We start from the raw sequence: 27829 nt of genomic DNA on the forward strand, positions 1-27829 counted from the left end.
TCCTCCTGGCTACTTTCCACTGAATACCTAAAAGAGTAACAGGAAGAGGCCTCTGTTAATTAAATATTGTTATAATGAATCAATATTTTATCCTAAAAGGTAATTACTACTAACCAAAGGTGCTAGTTAGTTAACATAAAACTATCATATGACTCATCCATTCCATTCCTTAACCCAGAGAAATTAACACACATGTTCACTAAAGACTTGTACATGAATGTTCACAGCAGCTTTATTTGGAAACAAACCAGATTCCCATAAGCTAAATGGACAAACTAATTATGGGTCACCATAAAATGGAATACTATTTAGCAATAAAAAGGAATGAATTATTTATACAAGCTACAACTGATGAATCTTAAAATAATTATCCTGGGGAATGGGAAAGCCAGACAAAAAGAAGAGTATATGTTGAATAATTCCATTTATATAAATTCTATAAAACATCAACTACCTACAGTGACAGAAAGCAGAACAGTGGTTGTCTGTGAGGATGGGAGCCAGGTGGGCAAGAGCAGCAGAGAGAGAGTATAAAGAATCAGGAGGAAAATTTTGGAGGCTGTGGATTGGTTCATTATTTTGGTTGTGATGATGGCTTCATGGGTGTATAGGTATGACAAAACTTATCAAATTCTACACTTTAAATATGTGCAGTTTACCGTATGCTAATTATGCTTGTTAAGAAAACTATAGTAGAGGGTAGAGAAACTGAGGAATATAAATAGGAATATAAATAGATCTCTCTTGGAAAGCAGTGCGGCGGACTTATCAAGAACCTTAAAATATCCTATCCATTGGTATCTCTTCTAGGCTGTATCCGGAGGACATAAAAAGAGATACAAAATCCTCACTGCAGAATTATTTATAATGAAAACCACTACTATAAGTGACAAAATAACTGTTCAAATAAATTATGGTACACTCACATATTGAAATATTATGTAGCCATTAAAGTGCTTATGAGGAGTTTTTAATAACCTAGAAAAATCCTTACATGATAATGTTAAGTGAAAAAAGTAAGGTATAAATTGTATGTATGGTACAAATTAAATTATGTAAAAATATGCATGGAAAAATCTCTGAAATACATTTAGAATTATCTCTGAGTGATGTGGAATAAAGGTAATTTTTAATCTTTTAATGCAAATTTTAAAATGTTACTATTTTTATGCATTTCCTTAATTTTCTACAAGGAGGATGCATTTTTAAATTATAAAATAAATAAAACAAGCCATATTCAAGGAAATCCTCTAGTCTTTCTTATTTCTTGAGAAAGCAAGCCCTGCTATAAAGATAAAAACCAGATTGCATTTCTCTAATCCTCGCATCTGTGAAAATGTAGAAATATCTTCACTGCAAATTGTCACGCTACAACTTGAATTCACGTTCCCTCTCCACTTTTAGATCACCTAGAGAACCAACTGATGAACACCATATGTTGTCGCCTAAGTTTGTTCTATGCCTTGTTAAAACTCCACTTCTATCCACATTTTTAGTATAAGCTCCTTGGAGGTAGAGGTGGGATCTTTTCCTTCATTTATGCCTCTCCTGTTACTCCCACCCCACCTTGCCATAGTATCCAGAAAAGAGCTGAGGGTGCAAGGATGAACACGGACACACATACACAGACACACATACGTACAAACAAACACAGTTATGGCATAAATTAATAATAATACCATATCATGTTATACAGTCAGCTTTTCAGAGTTATCTCCTATTTTAATCAAAACACTGACAAAATACAGCGCAGGAGGGTGGATGGTAAGTTGGTAGGACTTTTGCTAAGACTACTTTTGGGACTCTTTACTTGGCTCTCTAGATGAACAACTGACAGAAGTACTGGGACTCCAGGGTCATCCAATAATCTATGAACTTTGACCATGTCCTGCTCTTCCCTGTATCTCTACTGCTCAACCCAGACAGAAATTTTGGTAAATTCTTATTATTTTTAGAAGAAAAGGTTAAATTAACCATTAGGCAAAGGGACAGATATATATTTGAATACATAATCTCTAAATTAACATATATCCAAGAGAATCTTAAGTTTTTCAAAACCAAAGATGTGACCCTCTAAACTATAACATTTCACAAGAGCCTTTGCAACAACCCAAGATGATTGACACACTGAGGAGACATGCCCCCTATCTCAAGAATCCCTCAGCACCCAGATGCAAAGCTAAATCAGCCCCTAGTTTCTTACATGCTCATCACTGCATAGCACACCAAGCAAATATTCTAAAATGGTTGAATACTTAAAACAGCTGAAGTGATGAAAGGTATAGAATAAAAAGAAAGGTAAAATGTCAAGAGCGTCAGCAGGTGGGTACTGGTCTCTTGGTAGTTCAAGCCCAGTGTTCAGCCTGGGAGAAATGCTAAGGTACAGAGATGACATGACCATGTCCTCCATGATCAATGCCAAGAAGACCCTAACTTTGGTATTATTCTAAGCAATGGGAAACTCCCATCATTTTTTAATTTGAAGCTTATATGTTCAGATCTGGTGAAGCATGCCTGGAAGGGGAAAGAGACTGAAAACACAGTGAGGAGACACATTAGCAGGCATCTGAAGTAGGGTGAGATGGAGAAGAGGGGAAAAAGGAGGTGAAAATAGTGTGGCAGTTTGCTGAGCTGGTTCAGAACAGCTCACAAAAACTGATTATGCATGTCACTTCTCAAGTCTGTATTCAGTGATGTCACATTGATGGGACGGCACAATGCTTCACAGAGGACTTATTTCCCAGATATGTTGGGTTTCCTTTGCATGAGACTGTTGTCTAATCCAGGCTCTACAGCGACATACCCACCCCTTAGAAGGAGCACAGGCTGCCAGTTGTGTTTCTCTGCAGGTTCTTAGTGTATCCCCCTTCCCCAATGCTCATTCTCCCAGCCTACCTGGTATATCACGGCCAGCTGTGTCTTCAAGTTTCTCATATCACTCTGATAGAAATCAAATTTATTACTTTATCCAATAATGCTCCATCACATTCTACAATGGATTTCAGTCTTTTATATAGAAATGCATGCTTGTGCCAAAGGAGGAAAGTAATTACTGAGGCAGAGGAAGGGGAAATGTGCACAGCAGAGAAATAAAGCTAGGAAAAAATGAGCATACATAATACACTCCCATAGCTCCTGGGCAAGTGCTGCAGGTGGACACGTACACCATGTGGCCAATAAGCCCTCCCAAGAGTAGGCTGTCAGTATTCTTGGTCCTCATTGACAGTTCCGCAGCCCCAGGCTCCTAGGAGACAAGAGGCAAGGGTTCTGGTGGTCATATCCCTATCCAGGGCAAAACCACATCCAGACTGCAAATCAAGCAGGAGCAGGTACTTGCTCTGACCAGACTTCAGAGTGAGAGTTGGCCCAGGGCCTCCTTGTGAAGGAGAACAAGCAGCCTGGGAGTCCTGGCTAAGCTCTGTTTCTGTACAGCCCTGGCTGCATGAGCAGTGTGGATCAATAGCAAACACAGGGTCCCCCACTGGTGGGTGGATAGCAGCTTCTCACATGCAGTAACTCAGCAGAAGAAAAGAGTCAGAAAAACAAGAGAAAGTACTTGTCTTTGATGAGTTTGACAGGAGGGCTCCCCTGGTGTTTCTGAGACTGCCTGTGCCTGAACACGTTTCCTGCCTTAGCCCAGCCCCCTAGCTCAGGGTGGTGGGGCCCAGCATTAGAAAAGGAGTTCCCATTCTCCCCAGGCCTTCAGATGGAAGCCCATGGGAAAAAGGCTAGTTTCAACTTGTGCGTGACACAGCACAAGCTCTCTGCTGACTTTGGGCCTTTCCCCGACATCATTTGCCCTCTCCAAAACTCTCAGAGTCTACACACTCCACAGTATCTCATTGAATCAACGTTCATTCATTCCTTTGCCCAGTCAACAGTTAATTACCAGGTGCCGGGAAACAGAGATGAATTGTGACATGAACCTTGCCCCTTTACTGACTTTATTATCTGGTAGGCACATCCAGTTTTTCAAATTAAAAAAAAAAAAGGTAAGGATTGCATGAACTCTAATTGAGGTGTGTACAGGTTAGAGTCAGAGATAATTGTGGGAAGAGAAAGGTAAAGTTTCATAGAAAAGTACCATATGAGGATATTTGATTTCTGTCCACTGGTGAAGATTGGGATGGAGGCTAGGGGTAGGGAGGAGACCAGGGCATCCCAGGTCCTGCAAGGACAGGAAGCAGTGTTGCCTGGAGGGTGAAAGACCTGGGTCCTCCCCTGAAGTCTAAGTGTCAGTGGAGCTGGCACAGTCCCATAGAAGATGAGGCTGGAGAGATGGGTGGCCCCAAAGCCTCCCATTCAAAGAAGGCATCACCTCGCCTTATCACCTCCCCTGATCACCTCTACCAGCCCTGACTCTCCAGCCTCATTCAATGCCTGCGTTTCCCTCCTGTCCAGAATCATTATTAAATGTTTTAATCTGTTAAATTGTTAGTTTCCCTATCAAAACTTAAATCTTCTTGAGGGCAGAGAACTCTCTCTCCAATGGACAATTCTAGACGATGCCTTCAACATTCCACGCAACCTGCTGAACCAAGAAGAGGATGTGGGGTGAGGAGAGAAGGATGATGCAGATCCAGCTGTGGCAAAGTTAAGTTTGGGGAGGGCAATATTCTACCTGAGTGGTTCCCAAGGTAAAAGGACACTTACCAGCAAAAATAAATTAATGTGTGGCTTTTTTTTAAATTAAGATTTTTAGCTTTTCAGAGAATCTTATTACTGGGGAATGACAATCAGCCTTGTGCTCAGGTTTTTGTCATGTAAATTCTGCATTTATCCAACAGCTTTAACTTGTCAGAGCCATTCACAATATTCTTTGGAGGGTTTCAGTTCTGTTTGGTTTATAGTTATTGCTTTTAACCTGAAAACGGGAAAGAAAAGAGAGCCCTTTCCAAATGGGACATCCTTTTAGTAGACCTTCTGTGTTTCAATTTCAAAACCAATACTTCAGAATAAACTAGAACAAAACTTCCTTTGGAGAGTATGATTTGAACAATACCTTTCCTGCTCTCAATCCACTGGAGCCTAGCTGGTGTGGCTAACAAGACAATCGTCATGTTAGGCCCCTGAAAGAAGGTGGTGGCCTCTCCGCCAAGCCCCAGAACTGTTTTCTAAGGGATTCCCATGTGCATAGGAGGAGAATACAAGATGAGAAGACTCTTGCCCTCATGAGTACAAAATGGAGTCAGGGAGAATGTTTAATGTGTAATAAATAGGGAAGGGGGTGGGGAGAGTAGTAAAGCGTAAAGGGGGCCAAATATATGGTGACAGAAGATTATTTCTCTTTGGGTGGTGGGCACATAGTGCAATATACAGATCATGCATCATAGAAATCTACACTTGAAACCTACATAATCTTATTAATCAATGTCACCCTAATAAATTTAATAAGAAGGGAGGAAAGAAGGGAGGGAGGGAGGGAGGGAGGGAGGGAGGGAGGGAGGGAGGGAGGGAGGGAGGGAGGGAGGGAGGGAGGGAGGGAAGAAAAGATGAAGGTGTGTCTCTAAGTGAGGAGCTGCATACCATGACAATATTAAGAGCATAGGCTCTGGAGTCAGATCTGGCTTTAAGTCCCAATACCACTCCTTATAGACTTAGTAAAGCTCTCAGAGACTCAGCTTCTTAAACTATAAAATGGGGAAGTTAGGAGACCCACCTTAGGGAATCCCTGTGAGGATGACCTGAGCTGATATGGGTCAAGTCTCAAGAATGAGAGTAACTCTCCTCAGGTTCTTACCACCCTGTCATCACCCCTTCCCATTGACCTTGAGTCTAACCTCCAACAGGGACCCATCTTTCCTTTAGAGTTCCCACCCTGCATGTGAACCCCCTCATAGAGTGTGCTCTAGACTTACTGCCCAGAAAATGAGTGTCTCCCATCCTTTCTCTCTTGGCCATGACAGGATAAGGCCAAGGTCATGGACAAACAGAATCAAGGAAAAAATGCAAGTCATCATCTAGTGAGAGAAACACCTGGGTAAAAAAGGCCTGCTTCTAGATGACTTTAGGAGAGAGACCCACTTGGGTCCCCAGAGGCCTTGCAGCTTCCACTTTGTGAACTGGACGCCTGAGCCACCAGGAAAGAAGACTCTCCTGAGTTCTTTATGCAGGGAGGAAGCTGAACCACATGTAAAGGCCATGTGCAAGCTCTGGTCAGTAGCTCCAGCTGAGCCCAATCTTTGAGTCATCCTAGCCCAGGCACCAGGCATGAGTGAAGAAGCCACCAGATGATCCCAACCAACCCCCAGGCATTCAAGACCATGGGCATTGTGGAGCACAGACAAGCTATCCCCCTCCTCCTGTCTAAATTCCCGAGCCACAGGTTCTATGAACATAATAAAATGGTTGCTGCTTTACATCTCTAAGTATGGGGTAATTTGTTAGGCAGCAGAAATAATAACCAGAACACTGGCATTTTGTATGCCAAGTTTTTTAAGTCCTTGGCTTACTTTATCTTTATAACAGCATCTGAGCTAGGATTTAATATACTCATCTTAGGGATGAGATATCTGACTCCCAGAGAAGTGATGCAATTTTTCCAAGATCCCATACCTGCTTAGTGGCATAATCAGGATCCATACATCAAATCAGGTTTCATACACCACACATCAGTCCACCACCCAGAATTAAGAAAATGTTTTAAATAAATCAGATGTTGTACTCAGTGTCTGAGATGGCATATTTACCTTATTCTATATGCTGATAACACTCATCTCTGAAATAAAGTCCTTTGGCTGTCAAAAAATAAAAAATACTAAATCCCATCCACTTGAGTGGAAACATGTGACTAAAGCCAAGCCATTGGACTAATTCACATCAAACGTCTCAGCTGACAATGGCTTGGTGCATTAAGTCTCTCAGGGAAAGGGCAGAATTTGTATCAATCAGATTTTTCAGTGCCTTACCTGAAATAACTGCATGACCACAGTAATTCAGACCCATGGGCAAGAGGAGGTGCGTGTAGGGATAGATTTTTAGTTCTGCTGGCTGTTCCACATCAGAGAAGGAAGCACTGCAGATGGAGGGAACTGCTTTGCAAGTTCACTTATAGGTGCTCTGGGAAAAATGCTGAAAATAGACACTGGAGAAATCTGGCTGCCATCAGAGGCGCCAAGTGTTCCCCCTGATGCGTGGATGATGTGTGCTGCAGGCACTCAGCCTAATTCAACTCGTTTCACCTCAGGAGGACCAATGCCTGCTTTAGCCCAGATCTTGGGGAAGGAGCTGGGGCAACCCTGCCCTCAAGGAGCCTTCAGAGTGCTGGGCCCAGAGTAAAAGTCACCCCCACTACCAGTCCCAGTACTTACCCCTGCTGCAGAACACTGCAGTGTGTTTGTTGCACGGCAGCCTCCCGACCCCGGGTGGGTGTGAAGGAAAATATAATAAGTGCTTCCCATGAGTGCCCAAGGTTCAGTGAAGGGAGATACCTGTCAGGGGTAAGCAGGGCCCTCCAAACATCCCCTCACAACTGCCAAGCATGTGCAAAGGAATCCCCAAGTTCAGACCCTGAAATATAATATTTACTCGGGGGGGGGGGAATAGAAGAAGAGTCCAGAGAGAGCATAGCAAGTACTTTATAAAATATCTTCTCCTGTTCAACCCTCTCCCAGGTTGGGTTCCCTCAGAAAGACAAGGATTAGAGTGCAGGTAGTTTATCTAGGACGTGATCTCAGGAAAGAGCAGTAGGACAGTGAAGATGTGACTCAGGAACAAAGGGTGGAAGAAAGTCACCACTGTGGGTGAGTAGAGCTCAGACCTCCTGGGGACCTGAGTGGGGGAGGGGCACTATGTGAAAAGCTGCAGATTTTCTCCCACCTGAGGGAAGAGGAAGTGATGGAGGGGTTATTGATCAAAGAACTCCTGTCATTCATTGGCTGAGGACCTTTCCTGGTATAATTCCCTGGGACTTCTAACCTGCCACATAATCAAGCAGAGAGAGGTCTAGTGGCCACAGAAAGCCCACAAGCAAAGGGGTGCTGGTGCTAGAAGTTGAGCCTCAATGCATGAAAATGGCAGGATCAGAGGATATGTGAGCAAGACACTGATGTCTGTTACAACCATTCTCTATGAACACACAATCACCCTCCCCACATATTATGGCTCTGTCTAGTCTTTATTCAACCTGCATCTTATTGAGTCAGATGACATTGCATGCTGAAGACAGGGACAAGGCCTGCTATAAGACCCAGTCTGGAGTTCACTTCCCCTCTGGGGAGGAGACCCCTAAGTCTAAGTCACTGGTAACAGGTTCCACCTAAATTGATAGCTGCTCCATGTCCAGCGGAATGGGAGGGTGGGGAACAGGGCTAGCCCTTCCCCATCCTGGGCTGGCTATGGGTAGAATAGGAGGTCACAACAGACCTGGTTTTGTTGTGACCACCCTCTGGTGCAAGGAGGTCTGCTCCTGAGCCTCCTGGCAAAACAAAATCAAAAACAAAACAAAAAAAAACAACAACAACAAAAATCAGTACTCCACAAAAATAGTGCATCCTGGGACTGCCTGAGCATAACCCCTGACTGTAATTGCTGCCTAAGAGTGCCTTACTGAGAATTTGATGTAATCAATTTAAGGCATTTATATTTAGAGAGTGAGATAAGTCTGAAAAGGGAAACAAACAAGTAGAAAAGATCTCAGTTTATCTTGAAATGCCAAAGAAATAATAGAACACCTTGCCCTACACATTTGTTTTACTCCCCAAATTTTCTGTTAGAAATACTTCTGTCTGGCTGTCCAAGGTATTTCATACAACCTCAGGCTTTTACTGCCAGTATTTTACCTTTCCCAAGTTCAACCGTTTCAGGTGAATCCAGATGTAAATTCCCCACGAAGTTAGAAAAGATTCCACTTTCTAAAAAATCCCCAAGGAACCAATGGGGTGCTGGGGAGGGTTGGGGAAGAGGCTGAGAAACCAAACCAGTCTCAGAGAAGGAAGCATTTTAGTAAGTTGAGCTGGAAGAGTGGCCATGAGAACAATCCTCTCCCATCCAAGTTCCTCTCTTTATCCCACACAAGCTGGGTCTGTGTGGGGTTCGCAGGGAAGCTTATTTTAAATTCACAGCCCATCATCCATTATAATTGAAAATATGGTGACGCATCAGAGATGATGTTGATTTTAGAATCAGAATGTCAACTCGGTCTTCTCATTTCAGAAATACATACATCCCCTAGTGCCCTGAAGTTACTGTTGGACTGAAATTTTTATAAACTCAACTCCAAGTCAAATATTACTGAACTGCCAAATGTCACTGAACTACTTATTAAGGGAATGCACCATTCCCCATTAAATCAAAATATTAAAGTGTATTTTCATCTCAAAGTTACTGAAACTCCTTTTGGAAATTCAGCCTCTCTCCTAGTAATACCACAAACTCATGTGAAGAAAGGGGGGAAACAATAAGCAGACACCTAAGGATTAAAAACAAAACAAAATAAAAGCCCTCATCCCTCTATTTATCAATGAGAACACTAACGAAGAATTTTCCACCCAAAAGAACAGTGTTTTTATCTTTGAAATATCAATACTGACCATAATAAATACTCTAGCCAGTTTGTTGGAGTTTAACCCATTGGGTTATAAATATGAAATGATGTTATTTTTGCCCCCTAACACGCTATGTCAAGCTCCTCTTTACCACTGGGTGGCAACTGCATTAAGGATACTCCAGCCCAGTTCCATAGCTTTTCATTCCCTTTCTGTTACTAAGACTCAATCCAGTTCATTTCTAAACTTCAATCTCTTACCCAATCCAAAGATCTTCTACTTTCCCCCTGCCTTGCAAAGGTGGGCATCCCACAGTCTCAGATGGAGAGGCTGGTGGTGTGTTCTGCCTCTGCCTCTCCCCCCCACCCTGCTCTTCTGCCTGTGGAAAGACCAAGACATGTCTCCATACTTAACTGGGCAAAGTATCAGCTCTTTCTTCGGCTGGTAAATGATGTTCCAGCACACGGTTTATGGGCTCAGTGTGCTCTTCCAACACACCCTGGGAAGACCTTATTCTGCAGAAGGCCTTCTTCTTATGACCTATGACCTTTTTTAGCTGTCCACCAGGTAGTGGCATTCTCCCCTTTTCTTCCAAAATGTCCCCAGAAAGACTATAATTTCAGCTTGCAAGCACATATAGGGGTCCATCTTTGGTACCTCTTAAAACCAGGAACTTGAGAGTGAATGTTGCCGGTGTCAGGCACCTCTTGGCCTGAGTGTCCCCCAGCATACTATCTAGAGCTCCACAGTTGTCAATCCGTGGGTGGCACTGGATTGGATCAGCTAAATATTCTTTGTGTAGCTTTAACCAACCTTGAGTTTTCCAGGAATATAACCATCCTGTGAATTGAGGCCAGAGTATACTTTGTCTTGTTCAAAACTTCACCAGAAGTATTCACTATTTCTAAACATCACATCACCCCAATACCACCCTAGATATTTGACTTGCTAATGCAACACACCTGGATCCATTTGCTTTTGTAGCATGTGTAACTGTGGAATTCAGAGCAAGCATCTAATTTACTACTTCTCTGGTATAGTTGGGTCTAAACACGACATATTATTGGATTATACATTATTTCCCTTTTAGTTCCTTTATATTTCAGTAAAGGCATTACATTGATTTGTTAAATTATGTATACAAACAAGTAATAGTATCAGTAAATTTCATTTCAGGATAATAACAAGGACACCACAAAATATATGTTATAAAAAGAGGCCATTGATTCTGATAAGGATAAAAATGAATGGTCTAGATTCATGATCCCTTTACTAAAACCTACCTTGTTTTAGTAAAACCCTGTTTGGTCCAGGTTCCAGCCTTGATATCCAAAGGGAAAAGCGTTCCTACCTGAGTCTGTGTTATGGGAAGGGGGCAGCTTTACCCTTTCCTGGCCACTGCACCAGCCCATGGAGGGAGTGGCAACATTATCCACAGAAAAATCCCATCCCTAGGAGATGAGGGACTTCAGGGTCAGAGTCAGGACTGTTAGCCACCTGCCCCACACTCCACTCCACAGCCCACAGCCCCAGGGAGCACACCAGGAGCTTCCCTTCTGACCACCAGCCTCAGAAGTTCTAGATTTTGGGTTGGATGGGAAGAAGTATTTCCCTGGGTGTAATGCCAAAGCTTCAATGCTTAGAACTGGACCATTACCTCCTTAGATCCAGATGTAAATGTTTTGAATTTGGAGAGCCCTTTGGCTCATTTTTTTCTAATCTACATGCATACCCTGGAAACCTCAGCAGTCAGAAATTAACACTTCTTCCTCATTGCCTGCTCTCAAGCTATGCTGGCAGAACCCCACAGGCCTCATCATGTGGCCACACCACTATAATTGATGACAAAGCATTTCCTATTAAAAAATTCATCCTTGCCTCTATATAACCCACATCTGATATCATAAACTGTGAATAGCTTTTAATGACCTGTTTGAAAAATGAAGTATACTTTATACATGTAGGACTTCTATAATCTGGGGTTTAAGAGATTGCTGACAGGAGCAAGGACAATCTGCAGAGTGCGATGGGAGAGTGCCTGGGAAAGTGTTAGAGCCATGGCAGCTGACGGTTACAACTAAATTCTCATCAGAGCAGTGGCAGAAGTTCTCCCAAACATGTGTTATTCAATGCTACTGATTAAAGAGGGAGCTCAGGACTAAGCTATGTCGCCAATGGGAAAGTTAATTTACATCAATTATCCCAGAAGGAGAAACACTCTGGAAATGGCCCCCAGAATCATCGGCCGAAAAGATTAAAAGCCCTAACCCATCTCATACCCAACGGGTCACCTGCCCCCAGCCTGGCTCCATCTCCCCATCCTTGAATGCACTAGCTCATGCCAGTGACAGCCAGTGCCCAGCCTTGCCATGCTGACCTTTCCTAACCAAATCCTCCTGCTCCACCAGCCCTGCTCTGGTGTGCTGTCCCAGGGAAGATGGGCACTGGGGACCCAGGGAAAAAGGAAAAAATGGATCAAGGGAAACTCCATCCAGGCCCCACATCCCCCACGAGGGAAAGAGCTGGGTCCCAGGGTGCTCCAACCATCACTTATCCACCTACCCTCTGCTAGACCCTAAACTTCTGGGGGCACAGGAATGAGGATCTCACTGACTCTGACCTTGAGGAACGCACAGTTTAGTGACAGGGAAGCAAGTAGGCAAAATGACACAATCTAGTAAGTGACACCATTGGGGGTAGGGGAAGAATGACACCCTCGCCTAGGGACATGCAGGGCTGGATTCCCAGAAGAGGGCCCACAGTGGGAGGGGAGCTGCCAGGCTGCCAGGCAGGGCAAAAGTGGGGTGGCAGGTGTGGCAGGGTTTGCAGCAGCACAGGGGCACAAGAAGGCCTCACAAGGAAGGAAACCGGGTTCCTTCGACAGGTTGGGGCTGATGTGTGAGGAAACAGTGTGGAGACAGGATTGGCTCATTTGCTCACACAGGCCCCATGCTGGCTGCTGGTCTCTGGGCTCTGCTCACACAAGCTCACCCTTCTAGCCCAGGCACAGGCAGGCACCGACTACGGGCCTTTTGAGATAAGCCAAGGATTGTGGATTCTATCCTCAAAGTGATGAAGCAACATGGAGAAAACTCCAGCAGGGGGTGACTGACTGTGCCTGTGTGTTTGGGAGAGTAACCAAGGGCTGCATAGAGTTGGATTGAAAAGGGATCAGCTCACAGCTGGTGGGATACAAAAGTACAGTCAGGCAAGGAGAATCCCAATCATCAAGCCTCCCTGAGCAGTGAGGCCTTGACTCCCACCCTCTTACCCCCTATCCTGAGTTGGCTGAAGTAGAGAAGAAGCTGGGGTGTAGTGACAGGAAGCAAGGACAAGAAGCAGGAGCATCCCAGCACACTGAAGAACACACTCAGAGCAACAATGATGAAGGAGGAAGGCAGGCTCCTAAAATACCATGAGCTACACTGAATACTTTATTCCCCAACACTTCTGTGAATTTCCTGAGTGACGGCTTATCTTTTTGTGCTTGGCTCTGCGTCCTGATTCTTAATCCCTCCCAGACAGGGTCGGGATGGGAAAAGATGGGGCAATTTGCAGCAGAGATGCATGCCAAGAAGTGCTGGCAGAGCGTAACAAACTGAGATTCTAAGACTGTGTCGGCTTAAACTGTCCTTGCATGTTTGCTTGGAGGACCAGAATAAGTGATTTGTTAACTCCAGGGGCACGGAGAAGACTCCCCCAACACCTCAAAATTGTTCTCCTATACTCTATTTCATGCCTAACCATTAGTTATTCATTCCTTTGGGTTAACATTTCCCTTGATAGGTTTAAAACAGAGCAGGCCAATATCTGAGACACACTGCATCTCAATGGTCCTGGTTTGTGGACGCTAGTGAAAATCTGCCCCTAAGAGGGGTTTCAGAACTTGAAGAAACAGAAAGAGTTGGAGAAATAAACATTCAGAACCTCCAACCACCAACCACACATCCAATCAAGCTAAGCAAATGCTTACAGAGTCTTCTCCTGAGTTTTTATAGCTTTTATAATGCAAGCTCCCCTCTGCCTCCCCATTCCCCTTCCTCTTCCCTATGAATATATCTCGAGGAGGACTGGGGCAATGATTCTAAGTCCTGCAAGTAATCATGGCTACCATAGGAGAAGGGGCATCCCTGGTGACAAGCTACAGCAGAAGACAGCTCAGGAAACTTTCCTGAGAAACAGGACTTTTAGCTAAAGGGAGAATCCTTCCTCTGTCAGGCCCTCACTCTCCATCCCAGCCAGTAAAGGGACAACAGTCTCTGCATCTCACCAGACAGGCTGATGAAAGACCCCAGATGAAGAGGTTAGGACCCATTCCCATCTCCTTATTGCTCCTTGTTCTACGATGAGCATCCCAAGGTCATGTTAACATGTTCAAGGGAAGGAGGTTAAAGGGGGAACAGCAGCTGGACCAGAAGAAGGTGACCCTCCAGGTGCCAGAGTGGAGCACTAAGGTCTCATGTCCCACACCCACTTGGAGACACCCTGTCCACAGCCAAACCTAGATTGCTCGGGTGTATTTTATGAAATAAGGCAAAAGTTTCCTTAGAGCATTTGGCCTGAGCATCAGGCAGAAGCATTTCTGGCTTCAGGTGTGGAGTGACAGCTAAGTGTTTCTTGGCAGCACTAGAGAGAGAACATGAATACTTACTCACGTTCTCAAGCTACAAAGTCCAGGATAAATTGTGCTGCTGCAGAGGAAATCATAAATAATATATCCAAACACCAGGACTTCGATATTTTTGAAGGGTTTCATTTCTCCTCCCTTCCAACTTTGATATATGTACTTACTTAACAAGGGTCTATGGAGGGTTAATTGAATTAATATATGTAAAGTGCTTTGAGTTTGAAGAGAATATGCAAAACAAATGGAAGTGTCACTAAAAAGGTTAATCTAATTTACATCTAACACTTTCAGTTCATGGTGTTAATGAACTATATCCTTTTAGAGAGTGATTAATTTATAGAAATGTGATTATTTTTCCTAATGCTATATGTGGGTCAGCTTCTCCTATTACTATATCCAACTTTATAAGAGAATTTAGCATTTTATAAATTAAAATAATAAATCAAATACCCGTATAATGGTTATATTTCATTAATTACCGGGAGACATGCATTAGATTAACATCTGTTTTAATTAATTTGCTGCAATGCAGTTATCCGTGCAAATTGAAAAATGACACATACACATGATACAATATTAACAGTTTTGAGTGGTTCTTCCCTGAAAATCTACAGGCCTGCAACTGCTGCATTCTTTGTGTAACCATGGTGACCGCCAGCTGTGTGACATATGCAGGCTGTGCATCACAGAACTGGGAAGAAAATTAACGCTAAATTCAAACTTCTCCTGAAAACCTAATTAACTAAATTGCTAAGACAGTATACAGACAGAAAGACATAGTTTCATTTGGGGGGCTTGAGTCCCAAAGTCTCAACACAAATTTCTTAAATCTGATCACCTTATTTTCTGAGGCACTTTGTCGTTTCAAAGGGCATTCAGAGCCACTTCCGTGTGGAGACTCAGAACTTTCTTGGGTAGAGAAAGAAGGTATTGTTTTATCCTTTCTGCACACGAAAAAGCAGATCCCAGAAGTCTGAAAGGTCTGCCCCAAGCTTCACACGGGTTAGGTCACATGACTTGGAGACCTTGCCTTTACCTATTTTCCACAGTGATTTCCTTGTCAGACTTGTTTGAAGACTGCAGATTTGTTTAACCACATAATGCAATAGACATCATGGAAATGCAAAGAAGTCATAAACGTGATGTGTGTTTTTTAATTGGCAAAATGTATGTCAAATTTCAGCCAATTCAGCATTTTAGAAGCAATGAGAGTGGCATTTATAGGCTTTCTCAGTGAGAATTCCAATGGCATCTGCTGGACCTGACTCCCTCACACATTTTGGTGTGATTCATGTTCTCCTGACTCATCTGCAGAACTGAGAGTTTTCAACCTTTACAAAGTAAAGGCTGTAATTGGTTTAGAAGGACAGTCCAATAACTAAAGGGGAGAGGCCTGATGAGTAGTTTCTACCAGTGAACAAAGGCAGAAAGTGGCACTGACTGGGAGAACTGTGCGTGCACAGAGTCCTGAGGGACTCCCAGTCAGCGTGGGCTTACAGTCACTCCCTCAACACTCAGCATTCACTATGGACCCTGCCTGAACAGTTCTGGGAACTGATCACAAAGAGGTGACCAGGACGCTTCCCCCTCAAGGGGCTCACAGTCTGCCTGGGGAGATAGGAAGGCCATAGGCACTGTGATGGGAAAAATTAGAGGTGGTGAAGTATAGTATTCCAACAGGGAATAGCTTTGCAACATGCAAAGATATAAAACATTCCCCAGGGAGCTGTTAAGCAGTCAAGGGGAGCGCTTCTCAACCTTGACTGGATATCAGACACACCTGAGAGCTTGAAACAAAATCCCAGATCCTAGCCTACAGCAACTACACCAATATCTCAAGGGGTGGGTTCCAGACATCAGTGTTATTTTAAAACTCTCTCAAGAGGATCTGCTGTACATCCAGGGTTGAGAATCACTGACACAATGAATAAGAGGATAGACTCTAAAACTAGCCTTTGTGGATTGATTCAAACCCCCGCTCTGTTTTACTCTGTTGGGTGAACTGGGTAAGTAGCTTAACCTTCCTGGCCTCAGTTTCGTCACCTGTAATATGGGACTAGTAAGAGCACACACTGGGTTGAGTGGCTATTATGCAGTTTCCCATAAGTTATCAAGTTCTCCAATAGTTGGTGTCATGTACAATGTTTGCCCCAGACAGAGTGTGAGCTCTTTGGTACTAGAACTTGCTTTATCTTTTCATTCTCCTCACAGAGAATAACAGGAGACTGAGAAGTAGCAGCTGGCTGATAAGACTAAAGAACAGAGCCCAAGGCATGTTTGGATTGGCCTAACTCTCACCCCAGGCATCCTCCTCTGAGCAGCATCCTCTGCTGCCTTTGACTGTTACTCTCCAAAGTTCATAGCATGACGGTTACAGATGAATGTTTGTGTCCTCCAAAATTCATATGTTGAAACTGTACCCCCAAACTGATGGTAGTAGGAGGTAGGGCCTTTAGGAGATAATTAGGATTAGACGAAGTCATGAGGGTGGAGCTCCCATGAACAGAATTAGTGCCTTTATGGGAGTCATGAGAGAGCTTACTTCCTGTCTCTGCATTTCACATGTGGGGATACGATGAGAAGTCGGCAGTCTGCAACCCAGAAGAGAGCTCTCACCATAGCTTGATCATGCTGGCTCCCTGATCTTGGACTTCAGCCTTCAGAACTATAAAAATAAACTTCTGTTGTTTATTTCTGTTGTCCACCAAATCTGTGGTATTTTTGTTACAGCAGCCCCAGCTGATGAAGACAGTGACCCTCTGTCTTATTCAGTGCCAATGCCTTCAGTTCAGTACTCTTCCCCCAGTTCAGTCTTCTCATGGTCCATCCTCAAACCTTCCATTCCAATGGAACCATTTCCATAGGGTCTAGTTGATAATGGACTAGATAGCACATAATAAAAATAATAATGTTTCAAGCTGTCATTTGGTTATCATAGCACCAGTTATCCCTTCCATGTAAACATGTATCATCACAGAAGTTGCCTTAACCAAAAAAAGAATGCTTCTCCACTTCATGGCACAGCAGGTCTGGAAGGAATGCTAACTGGGCAGTGGGCCTCTCCTTACAACCCAAATCACACCACAGAAGCTCTTCCTCCAGAGACTAGGACCCCCACACCTCCAGTGCTGGCATATAGAGACATGTTTATCTATTTATATAATGCACATTGCTGAGTCCTTACTCTGAGCTGGCTCTGCATTAAGTGCAACGACTTTTGAGAACTGGCCCGGGCCTCAAAGGAGTACATAGACTAGTGAAAGCAGTTCAATTCAAGTCAAATGTGTGTGTATGAATGTGTATTTATATTTATATATGATATTTCCACACCCATGCACATGCACACAGAAAGAGAGAGAAAACAGGACAAAAACAAAAAACAGAGAGAACAGAGTTTGAGCTGAGAGAAGATATGGACAAAGCTACTGAATTGCCAGGTCAGGGAAGAGGAATTTGATCAGATCTCAGACACTAGAGCCCAGTATTTAAGAAATCAATAATTATAGTCACTTGTATTTAGTGCCATGAACTGGGCTAAGTGATTTCTAAACACTATCCTGACGACCATTTTCAAGGTAGATCTTTGTATCCCCATTTTATAACTAAGGAAACAGGCTCAAAGTAGTCAACTACTTTGTCCAAGATTATCTAGCTAAGAAGCAGCAGGGGCAGGATTGAAACCCAGATTTCTCTGGCTACTAAGCCCAAATTTTACTTCATATAGGAGAGGAGAAAATATCCAAAATGTCTATGTCAAGAAACCACAGCATGGCAATCACTACTAACTGCTCAGCTACATGGGGACGCCAGGCAGCAGGGTGGCCCTAAAGATGCAGGGAGAGTCAGGATTCAGATTCCAGTCATCAGGGCTCAAAGAGCAGTGCTGGAGCCAGACAAGGTGCGCAGGCATGCCAGAGGGAAAGCCATCGTCTTCTGGGGTGGCCAGCCTGGTGGACCAGACTGAGACAGTTCCTAAAGGAGACCATGACTAAGCCTGACTGTGTCTTAAGTAATAGAAGAAATTACGCTGAGAAAGACATAGCCCAGAGCTTCTAGGGCAGGAATGAGCACATCGTGGTCCAGGATCCACAGGAGATTCAGGATGAGAGCAGGTCAGAGTACACCCTCTGATGCACTGCTGAGGGCTTTTGGTCCTTTGTGAGAAATAACTGTCACACCCCTAGAAGACACGTGCTACTTGCCCAGAGATGACTTAGAACAATTCACCATCAAAATTCCATACCACCTTCGCCCCTCAGGAAGTTCTGCAATATGCCATTTGGAATATACAAGAATGATTTTTGAATCTGTGGGAGGGAGGCTGAGGCTGCTGCTTAAAGCAAAAACACTGGTTTCCACTGATGAAAATATGGCCCACTTTCCTCACCTCCCCAGCAGGTTTTGAACAACATTCCTGAACTCTCCTACTGCGGTGGGCAGGACCACGGTGCTCATGGGGAACTCAGATATACAATCAGCTCAGCTTCCCTGTAGTTGCTGAATCTGCTTTTAAAACCAAAGGGGAGAATATCTAATGATAGGCAGGGGGCAATAAGCAGGTGACGTTTCTTATTCTCAACTCAGCGCCACACCCTCTACTGGTTGTCTTGGGAAGTCATTTACCCTGTCTCAGACTTAGTTCATTTGTGAAATGGGCTGACACCAGCCCTGCATGGGTTGTAAAAATTAGAGACAGCCCAGGTAAAGGGATTAGCACAGCGCCTGTTACATACTAAAGAGGGACTCCATAAACTGCAATAACTACAATTATACCACTGCTGTTATAATTCTGCTTTGTCTTCTCCCCTCCCTATTACCAAATGCTGCCTTTGCAAAAAAACCATCTTCCTACCTCCATCTCCCTTGTGTGTCCCCACCACATAGTACTATATTTTAGAAAAATTCCGTCTGCTGTCATTCTCATAAAAATCTTGTCTCTCCAACTAGATCAAAGCTCTCAAAAAAAGGTAGGGATGAGATGGGCATGGGGGATGGGCTTCTGATATGTGCTAAGAATCCTCTAGAGCACTGAGCCTGGCTCTGGGCACACAGGTGGGCACTACAGCAACTGATGGTCTATACTCAGGTACTGTCCTGAACAACCTATACTTGGGTGTGGAGAACTGGAAAGAAACTGTGTACCAGGTTATTGAAACCTGAGACCACTGATACATCACTCAACCTAACACAAACTTAGATTTAGTAATGTTTGTCTAGATTGCATTGTCTTTTTTCCCTGGGATAAGACATGTCTTTCTCTGCCCCAGAGACTGTTTGGGTCCACAATACTTTCCCAGCTTTGTTTATAAAACATGTGCATGGGAGCTCATCTTTTCAAGAAGTGTTTCTCCTTTTTGAATAACCAATATATGGGAGAGTAGAGGGGTTTTAATAAATGCCGGGTCACTGTATTATTTCCAAAATCAGGAATCTGTTTACACTGAAAGTGTGGTAATTCTGTGAAAACCCTAAACAGTTGCTGGGATTAGCTACTCAGCTCCCTACAGCAAGAAGCAAGAAACACAAAGGCAGAACAAGCTGTGCACCACAGACACGACATCATGCATGAGCCCAAAGCTGGGAGGCCGGGCTTCCAGACAGTTGTCCAGAGGGTGCACTCCACCCTGCCAGACAGCTTGACGCCACTCTCCCAATTTTCTTCTACAGATGAATACAGAATTGTATGGACAAGGAAAGATACTTTGTATTCGATATTCATCACAAGCCTTCCTGACTTCTCTTTTTCAGTGATGGGAATAATAATGACATAAACCTTAGCAATGGCAAAGTCGATGGCAGAGTGCATTGTACATGAGCCCTACCTTTATTATCTCAAATATTCTTCACACATCATGTGAGATTTGGAAATGTAAAATTCGAGTAGATCGTAATAAGGAAAGTCAGTCCTATAAATACCAACTAAGTGTCATAATAAACGTTTCTGTTTTGATCAAATATTACACATTTGTCTGTTTAAAAAATAATAATAATGCTGCTAACAGCGCTCTTTGCAGCCCCCTAGTGGTTGGAAGGGGAAAGAAGGAAGAACGGGGTATTCAGACAGCAGCTCTCACTCTGCAGAGCCAATCAACTTTTTACACTGGAAAGACAAATGGCTTGCTTCCACCATGAAATGAATATATATATCCTAGGTGGGGGACATGAAAAGTGTTAGCTAAAATGAACATAATTGTTCACATAAACGTGAATCACTGAGAGCCTGGATACTTTTTTCTTTATAATCTTGCGTTCCATTCTGACCTGAGAACTCTGCAAAGCATGAGCAGCACACCGGGTCTTCCCACGCAAGTGTACCCCTTTCTCCACTCACTGTGACCTCCCTGTTAATAGACATCTGCTTATAAACATATCATTTCCTCTACAACAACGTGGTGGAAAATCTTCGAAAATAATCTTTTTTTGTCTGTTTAACCAAATGTCTATATTGGAGAAGAGGTTTGGAAGTTCATTGGTTTTTATTTGTTTTCATCAAAACGACAGTCTCTCAGAATGACCCCCTTCCTATCAGCAACTTATTTTCATAATGAGTTTTTCTTTGTCTTCCCAAAAATGAAATGGCCTTTCCATTATAGGGGGGGGGGGGGAATCTGATGAAGAGAAATAGGACGTCTGCTTATAAAATAGTTTTGAAATCATGTCACCAAAAAATTTAAGATTACAGGATAAACAGAAACTCTCCTATTCTCAAATTTATCACTCTCAAGTTGCAGGAGAGGCATTTCCCAGGCCCAGAGGAGGTTAACGGTCGGCCTCTCTCCTCATCTTCCCCAAAAAAGTAATTATACATTTTCTCCCTGACTGGTAAGCTATGGCTCAAAGCCAGACTGCACATCAGGTGGGGAGCCTGTTTACCGACAGATGCAAACCCCTTCATCCTCTGATGACGGTCAGACAACATTCCAGCGACCATGTTACCTGTCAGGTTTGGCCACAGCCCTCAAACCAAACGCTCGCCAGCGCGGAGAATCAACAAGTTACCGCTAAACCGGGGCGCTCCGGCCCAGATCCGCACGGCCCCCCGGCGCCCGCCGCCCCCGGCCCCGCTCTGCTCCTCCCCCGCCTCTCCCCAAAAGGTCCTGCCAGCACGTGACCTCCGTTTCAGATCCACCCTCCAGGCGGCCAAACCCCGGCGCTTCTCCCCGCTCCCCCAGGCAGCTGTCAAACTCCGCCGCCCGCCAGCAGGGTCTCCAGACAGCGCCGAGGGCCGCGATCTAGCGTTTTCGGGGCGGGAGGGACGCGGAGGTCCAGACCCGCCACCCAGCAGGGCGGGCGGGGGAGGGGCGCCGGGCGGGCTCCTCCGCCCACCTGAGCCCGAGCGCGCGCGGAGCGGCCGCGGGGCGCCGCCCGCACCCGCCGCACTTCTTCCGGACCCCGCGGCCCACCCGGAGGGCGCGCGTTCCCAGGGGAGGCAGGCCCGCCCCCCGGGAGCCTGAGGAGAGCCACAAGTTTCCACCCCATCCCGGCGCTGGGAGACCAGCTCAGCTCCCTCCTTTGAAGGCGCCGCGGCTGATGCCTCCCTCCGGGCAGAAGCTGACAACCGCTCCTCCTCCCAGAGCCAGCGCCCCGCTCCAGCCATTCCGAGCGGAGCCCGCGACTCACTGCCCAGCGCAGGCAGCCCCCAAAGTTGTCCCGACTCCCCAAAGCTCGCTCCTCCTCGGTCCCCGGACCCCTCCCAGAAGTTGGGCCGGCGTCTGCAGGTGGAACGTCCCCGGCCCCCGGCGCAGGGCCCCTGCTCACTTCGGGCATCCCGGCCGCACCGAGGCCCGGGGAGCTGCGGCACGCGAGGGCGAGCCAATCTAGCGTGAGCCGGGTCCCCGCCGCTTGCGCCCTCACGCCAGCCGGGTCTCCCGCCTCAGAGAAAGGAAACTTCCCCAGCACCCACCTTTCGCCGCGAGGAGGCGGCGCCGCCGGCCGCCCCCGCCGCCGCCGCTGCCGCTCCCCACGCCCAGCGCCAGCAGGAGCGGCACCCAGCACAGCCTCCCAGTCAGCATCCTGCGGCCGCCGACGAGCTGCCTCTGCCGCCTGCTGCTCGCGCGGGCTGCGCCTCCCGGGGCCCCCGCCTCGCCCGCCTCGCCCGCTGCGTGCGCTTCGGCCGCCGCCGCGCTCGGCCTCCGGTGCCGCCGCCGCGCCGCTCGCTCGCCGGCAGCAGCAGCGCTCACTGGCTCGGACCCGGAGCGGCTCCGGCGCTCACCCCGGGACGGCCCGTGACGTCACGGAGGGAGGGAGGTGGCTCCTGCATATTCATGAGGCGCGGACACCGGCCGGGGCTGCCGCGCTCCCGGCTCCGCGGCCCCGACCCCAACTTTCCTCCGCCCTCCTCGCGCCCCGTCTTCTCTCCAGTCAAGACTCGGCTCCCGGAGGGCCCGGCGGGCGGCTGCGGGGGGCCCTCCGCCCGCGCCCCAGCTCCGGCTCTCCAAATAATTGCCTCAGGGGCTGCCGGGATCCCTCAGAAAGTGGCCGCCTGGGGCCTGGGCGTCGTCCGCCGGGGCGCGGGGACCCGGCCCTGCCACGCCCTCGGAGCCCACGGCCCGCGCGGGCGGCGGGCGGCGCCGCGGGTCCTGCCCTTGGCCGCGCGTCCGGGCGCTCTCTGCGGTCCGGTCTGCGGGGGGCGCCAGGCCCGCGCGAGCTGCCCTGAGGTGTGGGCCTGGTCATCCCCGGGGACCCGAGGGCCATGGCCGGGCTGCGCGCCATGATGGAGAGGAAGGGCAGCCGCGGCTCCCAGAGGCTGACAGGCCGGATCAGAAAAGGCAGACTTGGGGTGCTGGGCCCGCTGAAGGGTGCAGTGGGGCCGCGCGTGAACTTCCCCGCGGCATGGTGCCCAGGCTGAAGTTACCCCATGCGACGGAGTCACGTCAGCTCCCCGAGGGCAGGGATCCGGGGCGCCCCCACTCGCAGGCCACGCAGGGTCCCCAGAGGGGCTCAATGAACAGTCGCTCACGGCTCAGAATAGCCCCTTGGCCATGTTTGCCCGTGCGGAGAGCCACGTCATACACGCCTCAGGGCTTACGAGGGGTAAGTAGGAAGTAAGGTAGAGAAGTAGAGAAACAAACAAAAAGATATTCACTTATCCATTGAGCCCACCCACTTCCTGAGCACCCACGGAGGCTGCGCCCCCCGCCGGGCCAGACACCGGGGACCCGAGGCCGAGCAGCGCGGGCCGCCCTCCCCGAGCCCGTCGCTGCCTGAGAAGCCACTCCCGTGCTTTGTAAGTGTTACGAGCCCGCGTATTCTTTATGTTGCTAGACATGAGTTTATAAAAATCAATTAACAAAATGTATATATTGCAGCAGTGTCTAAACGGCATTCTGTGATTAATAACTGTAGTTCGGAGGACTCAACAAAGCCGTAAAATCCATTAGCAGCCCTCATGCTGCTCAGCCTCTCTGCACCGCCCTGGCAGCTCCCCTGGACACCCCGAGCTGTCAAAGCCACTTCCAGGTACCAAGGAGTGCTTGGGGGGGGGGGGCAGAGGTACGGGGGAGGCAGCCCTGAGTCGGGGGGCTTCACCAGGCAGAGCGCTTCCCCGACGGGTCTCCTTTAACACACAACCAACATCTGTGCTGTTATTTTCATGACACACATGAGGAAATGGAGGCTCAGAGAAGTTAGGTAACTTCCTTGCCCAAGGTCAAAGAGCTAATAAATGCCCCAGGCCAATGTCAGGATCCTGCCTTTTTCGGATTGCGTGTCAGGATTCAGAGAGGATGGCGTGGAGGAGAGAGAGCTGACCCAGGCAAAATCAGGGAAACCGGCAAATAGGGAAATATAAATTTGTATCATTTTCTTCCATTTATGCTCCATCCAATTACACACCTGCCTCCCCTTCATTTTCTCTAATAAGTATACCCTTACCTTACTGACTTACCTGCACCTTGCCCGGATGTCATTCTCCTGGGTTTCATTAGGACTAATTGGTTAGTCCTAAAAATCTTACAAGAAATTTCAAATGAGCATCAAATAATGGGAGAGAAGGAGAAATACAGCTGATTGGAAAACAGTCCCAATCCATGTAATTGATCATGAGGAAAGAACACGGCCAAACCAGACATTAGGGGACAGGCCAATGCCCAAGAGGCACAGCATTGCTAGTCTTCATCTCCTCCTTTACAAAGTGGGTAATAACCATGCTTATTGCAGAAGATCAAGTACTCTAATGGCCCCCATTTGTTCATGCCTTCCTGAATCCATCCCCTTTGGATGTGCTCTCACCCTTACTCAGAGCTTGGCCACATGACTTGCTTTGGCCGGTAGGACAGTAACGTGCATGTTTTCCCTTCCTCTCATGGGCCCCTGCCACCACCATGAGAACAAGTCCAAGATAACCTGCAAGAAGGTGAGAGACCACATTGGGTGGAGCTGAGCTGTCCCAGGGAGCCAAGGCCATCCTAGTCTGGTCTATACCAGTTGATCCATCTGCTGACCACAGACACAGGAGCAAGCCCAGCCAAGATCAGCCAAGCTTGGCTCACATCAGAGCTGCCCTGCTGTGAAACAGTAAATGGTTGTGGCATTAAGCCACTAATATTTTAGGGTAGTTAATCAAGGAGCATTACACCTTCTCCTAAAGCCATTATAAGAAGTAAATGAGAAACTGTATGTGGAACACTCAGTATGTTGCCCAGCACATAGTCAATGTCCAATAAATATAAAAATGTCTCCCTCTTATCCTTATTTCCCACAACTCTAAAATGTCAGTCATAACCCTGATTTGTTTTGCTTGGGCGAAAGGCACCAACAACCTGGCTTAGAAGGGATGAAAGTGAGTAAATTCAATCCTTGGAAATACTCAGCCCACAAGGGCTTCAAAACCACCATCTGTATGGAGCAGTGCTGTGTCTTCTGCTTCTGCTGGGCTATTGCAGATGCAAAAAGTGGGTAAAACAATCCAACAGCTAATGTGTCCCCATTCACTCTGTGCCAGCCTTTGCAACGTGGTTTTATGTTCCATACTTCATTCGAGCCTTGCAACAACAGGTGTTATTTTCCTTATTTTATTATAACCAAATTACTAGCTCAGAAAGTCTGAGTAACTTATCTGCATTCACATAATTGTGCAGATTATGAATTCACCAAATTCCATCTTTCTCCCACACATCATGGTTTTGAGACAAGCATGCAAGGTAAGTAAACAACAACAACAACAACAAAATAGTTTCAAATCAGAAACGGTATCCTGGGGGATTCGATTTTTTAAAATCTCCATCCATTGTCACCTCTGAATAATGACCATTTAAATAACCAATTGTCACCAAAGTGATACAAACTTCTGAATTTGTTGAGGCTGCACCCTTTATTTTAGACTCACTACCAGGGCATGTTGCTCAAAAAAATGGTAAGCAGGATGATGTAAGGCCTTGCTCTCTTTAGCCCCAAGTCCAGGGCCCCACTTGGTGAGGCAGAAATAAATCTCAGACAATTTATTTGGGTCAATAGTTTCAAATAAATAACTCTCCTATTAAAAAAAAAAAAAAAAAAAGAATCTAACAGAAACAAGCATGACGTAAACACAGCCATTTCATCTCATTTTCACCAAGGTCATTAATGACTTGCCCAATTAAGCACCAAAACACAATCTCTGAATAATTTAAACTGGATAAATGAAGAAAATAAATAAATTATACCAGCTTATGGAAACTTATTTTTAAAAACAAAATGAAATTGAGGCTTTTTACATGACCCAAATTTAATTCAACTAAATGTACCTAACTTTAAAAGAGAGGTTGAAAAGCTAATTCTTAAAGAACTTGGAGTCATTTACTGTTTTCCTCCCCCATCTCAGTAGGCAAAGCCAGGTCTTCATGATCCATCAGCGACTGGACAGGTTACAGAATTTTCAACATTGCTCTCAGATGTTTTGGTGCTTTGCAGACGCTGCTGCTGCCAAGCAGCTTTTTAAAGTTCAGACATTTCTCTTCAACAAAAAGCAAGAAAGCTTGTTCACGATCAAATCCAGATCATGTTCAACATTGTTTAGACATGAGCATTCTAAGCTTGGCAAGGCAGAGTGACCTAACTGAAAACAAAGATGTCATTGATGATAGCAAGAAATTATTCCTGTGGTGGTTTAAAAAAAAAAAGAACCACAAAATTTAGTGACACTTCTCTCATTGAGGGATGGGGTCTCTCTCTCCTCTCCTTGAATCTGAGCAGTGTTATGACTACTTCTGCCAATACACTTCAGAAGTGATGCCATGTGACTTCCCAGAGTAGATCATAAAGGTGATACAGCTTTTGCCTTGTGCACTGGGATGCTCACTTTTGGAGCCTGAAGCCTCCACGTACGAAGTCCAACCATCCCAAAGCTGCCATGTGAGAAGGCTCTATGCAGGTGCATCGCCCCAGGTGAGTCCAACATTTGAGTCATCGCAGAACTTCCAGATAATTCCATTTCCTAGCTGCCGAGTCATCTTCCGCTGTTTGAATCTTCCCACCTGAGCTACAGACATCAAGAAACAGAATTAAGCCCTTCTCACTATGCCCTGCCTGAATTCCTGACCCATAGAGTCTATGAATCTAGGAAAACACTTATGTATGCCACTAAGTTTTGGGATGGTTTATAACACATCAGGAATAACTGGAACATACTTATTCTCATTTGTTCCCTACAACAAAGACTGAGAAAAGGGAAATATGTGAGGTAAGTCATGTGTAATTAGTCCCATTTTCTAGCTCCAATGTTGAGACTTATAAAAGCCAATAGAAGGAACCAGTAGAGCTTAGTGGAAATAAAATGATTTCTAGAATCAGAAAAACCTAGGTTCCAAACGCAGCTCTAGCATTTTCTATGTATATCTCAAAAAAAGCTACTTACTCTGTTTAAGCCTTAGTTTCCTCATCTATAAATTAGGACTCATCTAACAGGGTTGTTTTTAAGGTTAAGTGAATTGTAAAGAGCATTCCCTGCCAGATGGCAGAGACACAAGAAATCTAGCCATTGACAGTGATAGTGTAAACTTACCCAGGGCCACACAGGTTGTTGGCAGCCTTTTTTCTGACTTGTTCCTGTCCAGTATTTTTTGTTTTCTATGTAGGCAAAATGTGGAAGTATATGGACACAGATGGAAGCACAACAGCTTCAGCCTTACTGGCACCTTTGCCAACACTGCCACGGGAAGCACCAGCCCACATGTCCTGTCAGAGCAGTTCACATGTGCTGTGAGTAACTAAATCTATCTGCTCTGCCATTTCATGGCATTGTACCAGTAAGGGGAATGAGAAGGAACGTTCCATTTATTGAGCAGCTACTATGAGCCAGACATTACACACATTGCCTCATTTATTCCTCCAACTAGTCTGAAAAGTGATTTATTACTCCCATTAGGTTCCTGGGGAAGCCAAGACTTGAAGAGATTAAGTTACACTGCATGTTAGAGTTCTCCAGAGAATCAGAACCAATACAATATATATAAAAAGAGATAAAAACATATAGAAATAAATATATATACATCTATATAGCTATAGAAATATATCTATAGAAATAGATAGAGATATACATATCTATATATCTTTAGATATAGATAAGACTCCCAGAGGGAGCTTCCTACTTTTCCTAGCATTACAAAACACAACCACATAGACCCTCTGAGTCGTATTAACCATAAAATACAATAGACTAGAAAGTAAAAAATAAAATACAATTAAACTTTTAAAAAAGGAATAGTTATAGTGACATATCTATGTATCTATATCTATGACT

General features: G+C 45.6%; 1 protein-coding gene across 1 annotated transcript in view; it reads right to left on the reverse strand.

Annotated features, from left to right (window-relative positions):
- Positions 1–22140, reverse strand: part of CLSTN2 (calsyntenin 2) — a 484330-nt gene extending 462190 nt beyond the window's left edge. Inside the window, exon 1 of the mRNA XM_081160688.1 lies at positions 22016–22140. Coding sequence (XP_081016814.1) covers positions 22016–22124 — 109 coding nt within the window. The 5' untranslated portion in view covers positions 22125–22140. The remainder of the gene's footprint in view (positions 1–22015) is intronic.
- Positions 22141–27829: the final 5689 nt, after the last annotated feature.

This window comes from Miniopterus schreibersii, assembly GCF_964146895.1.
Source record: "Miniopterus schreibersii genome assembly, chromosome: 15".
Taxonomy (NCBI): domain Eukaryota; kingdom Metazoa; phylum Chordata; class Mammalia; order Chiroptera; family Miniopteridae; genus Miniopterus; species Miniopterus schreibersii.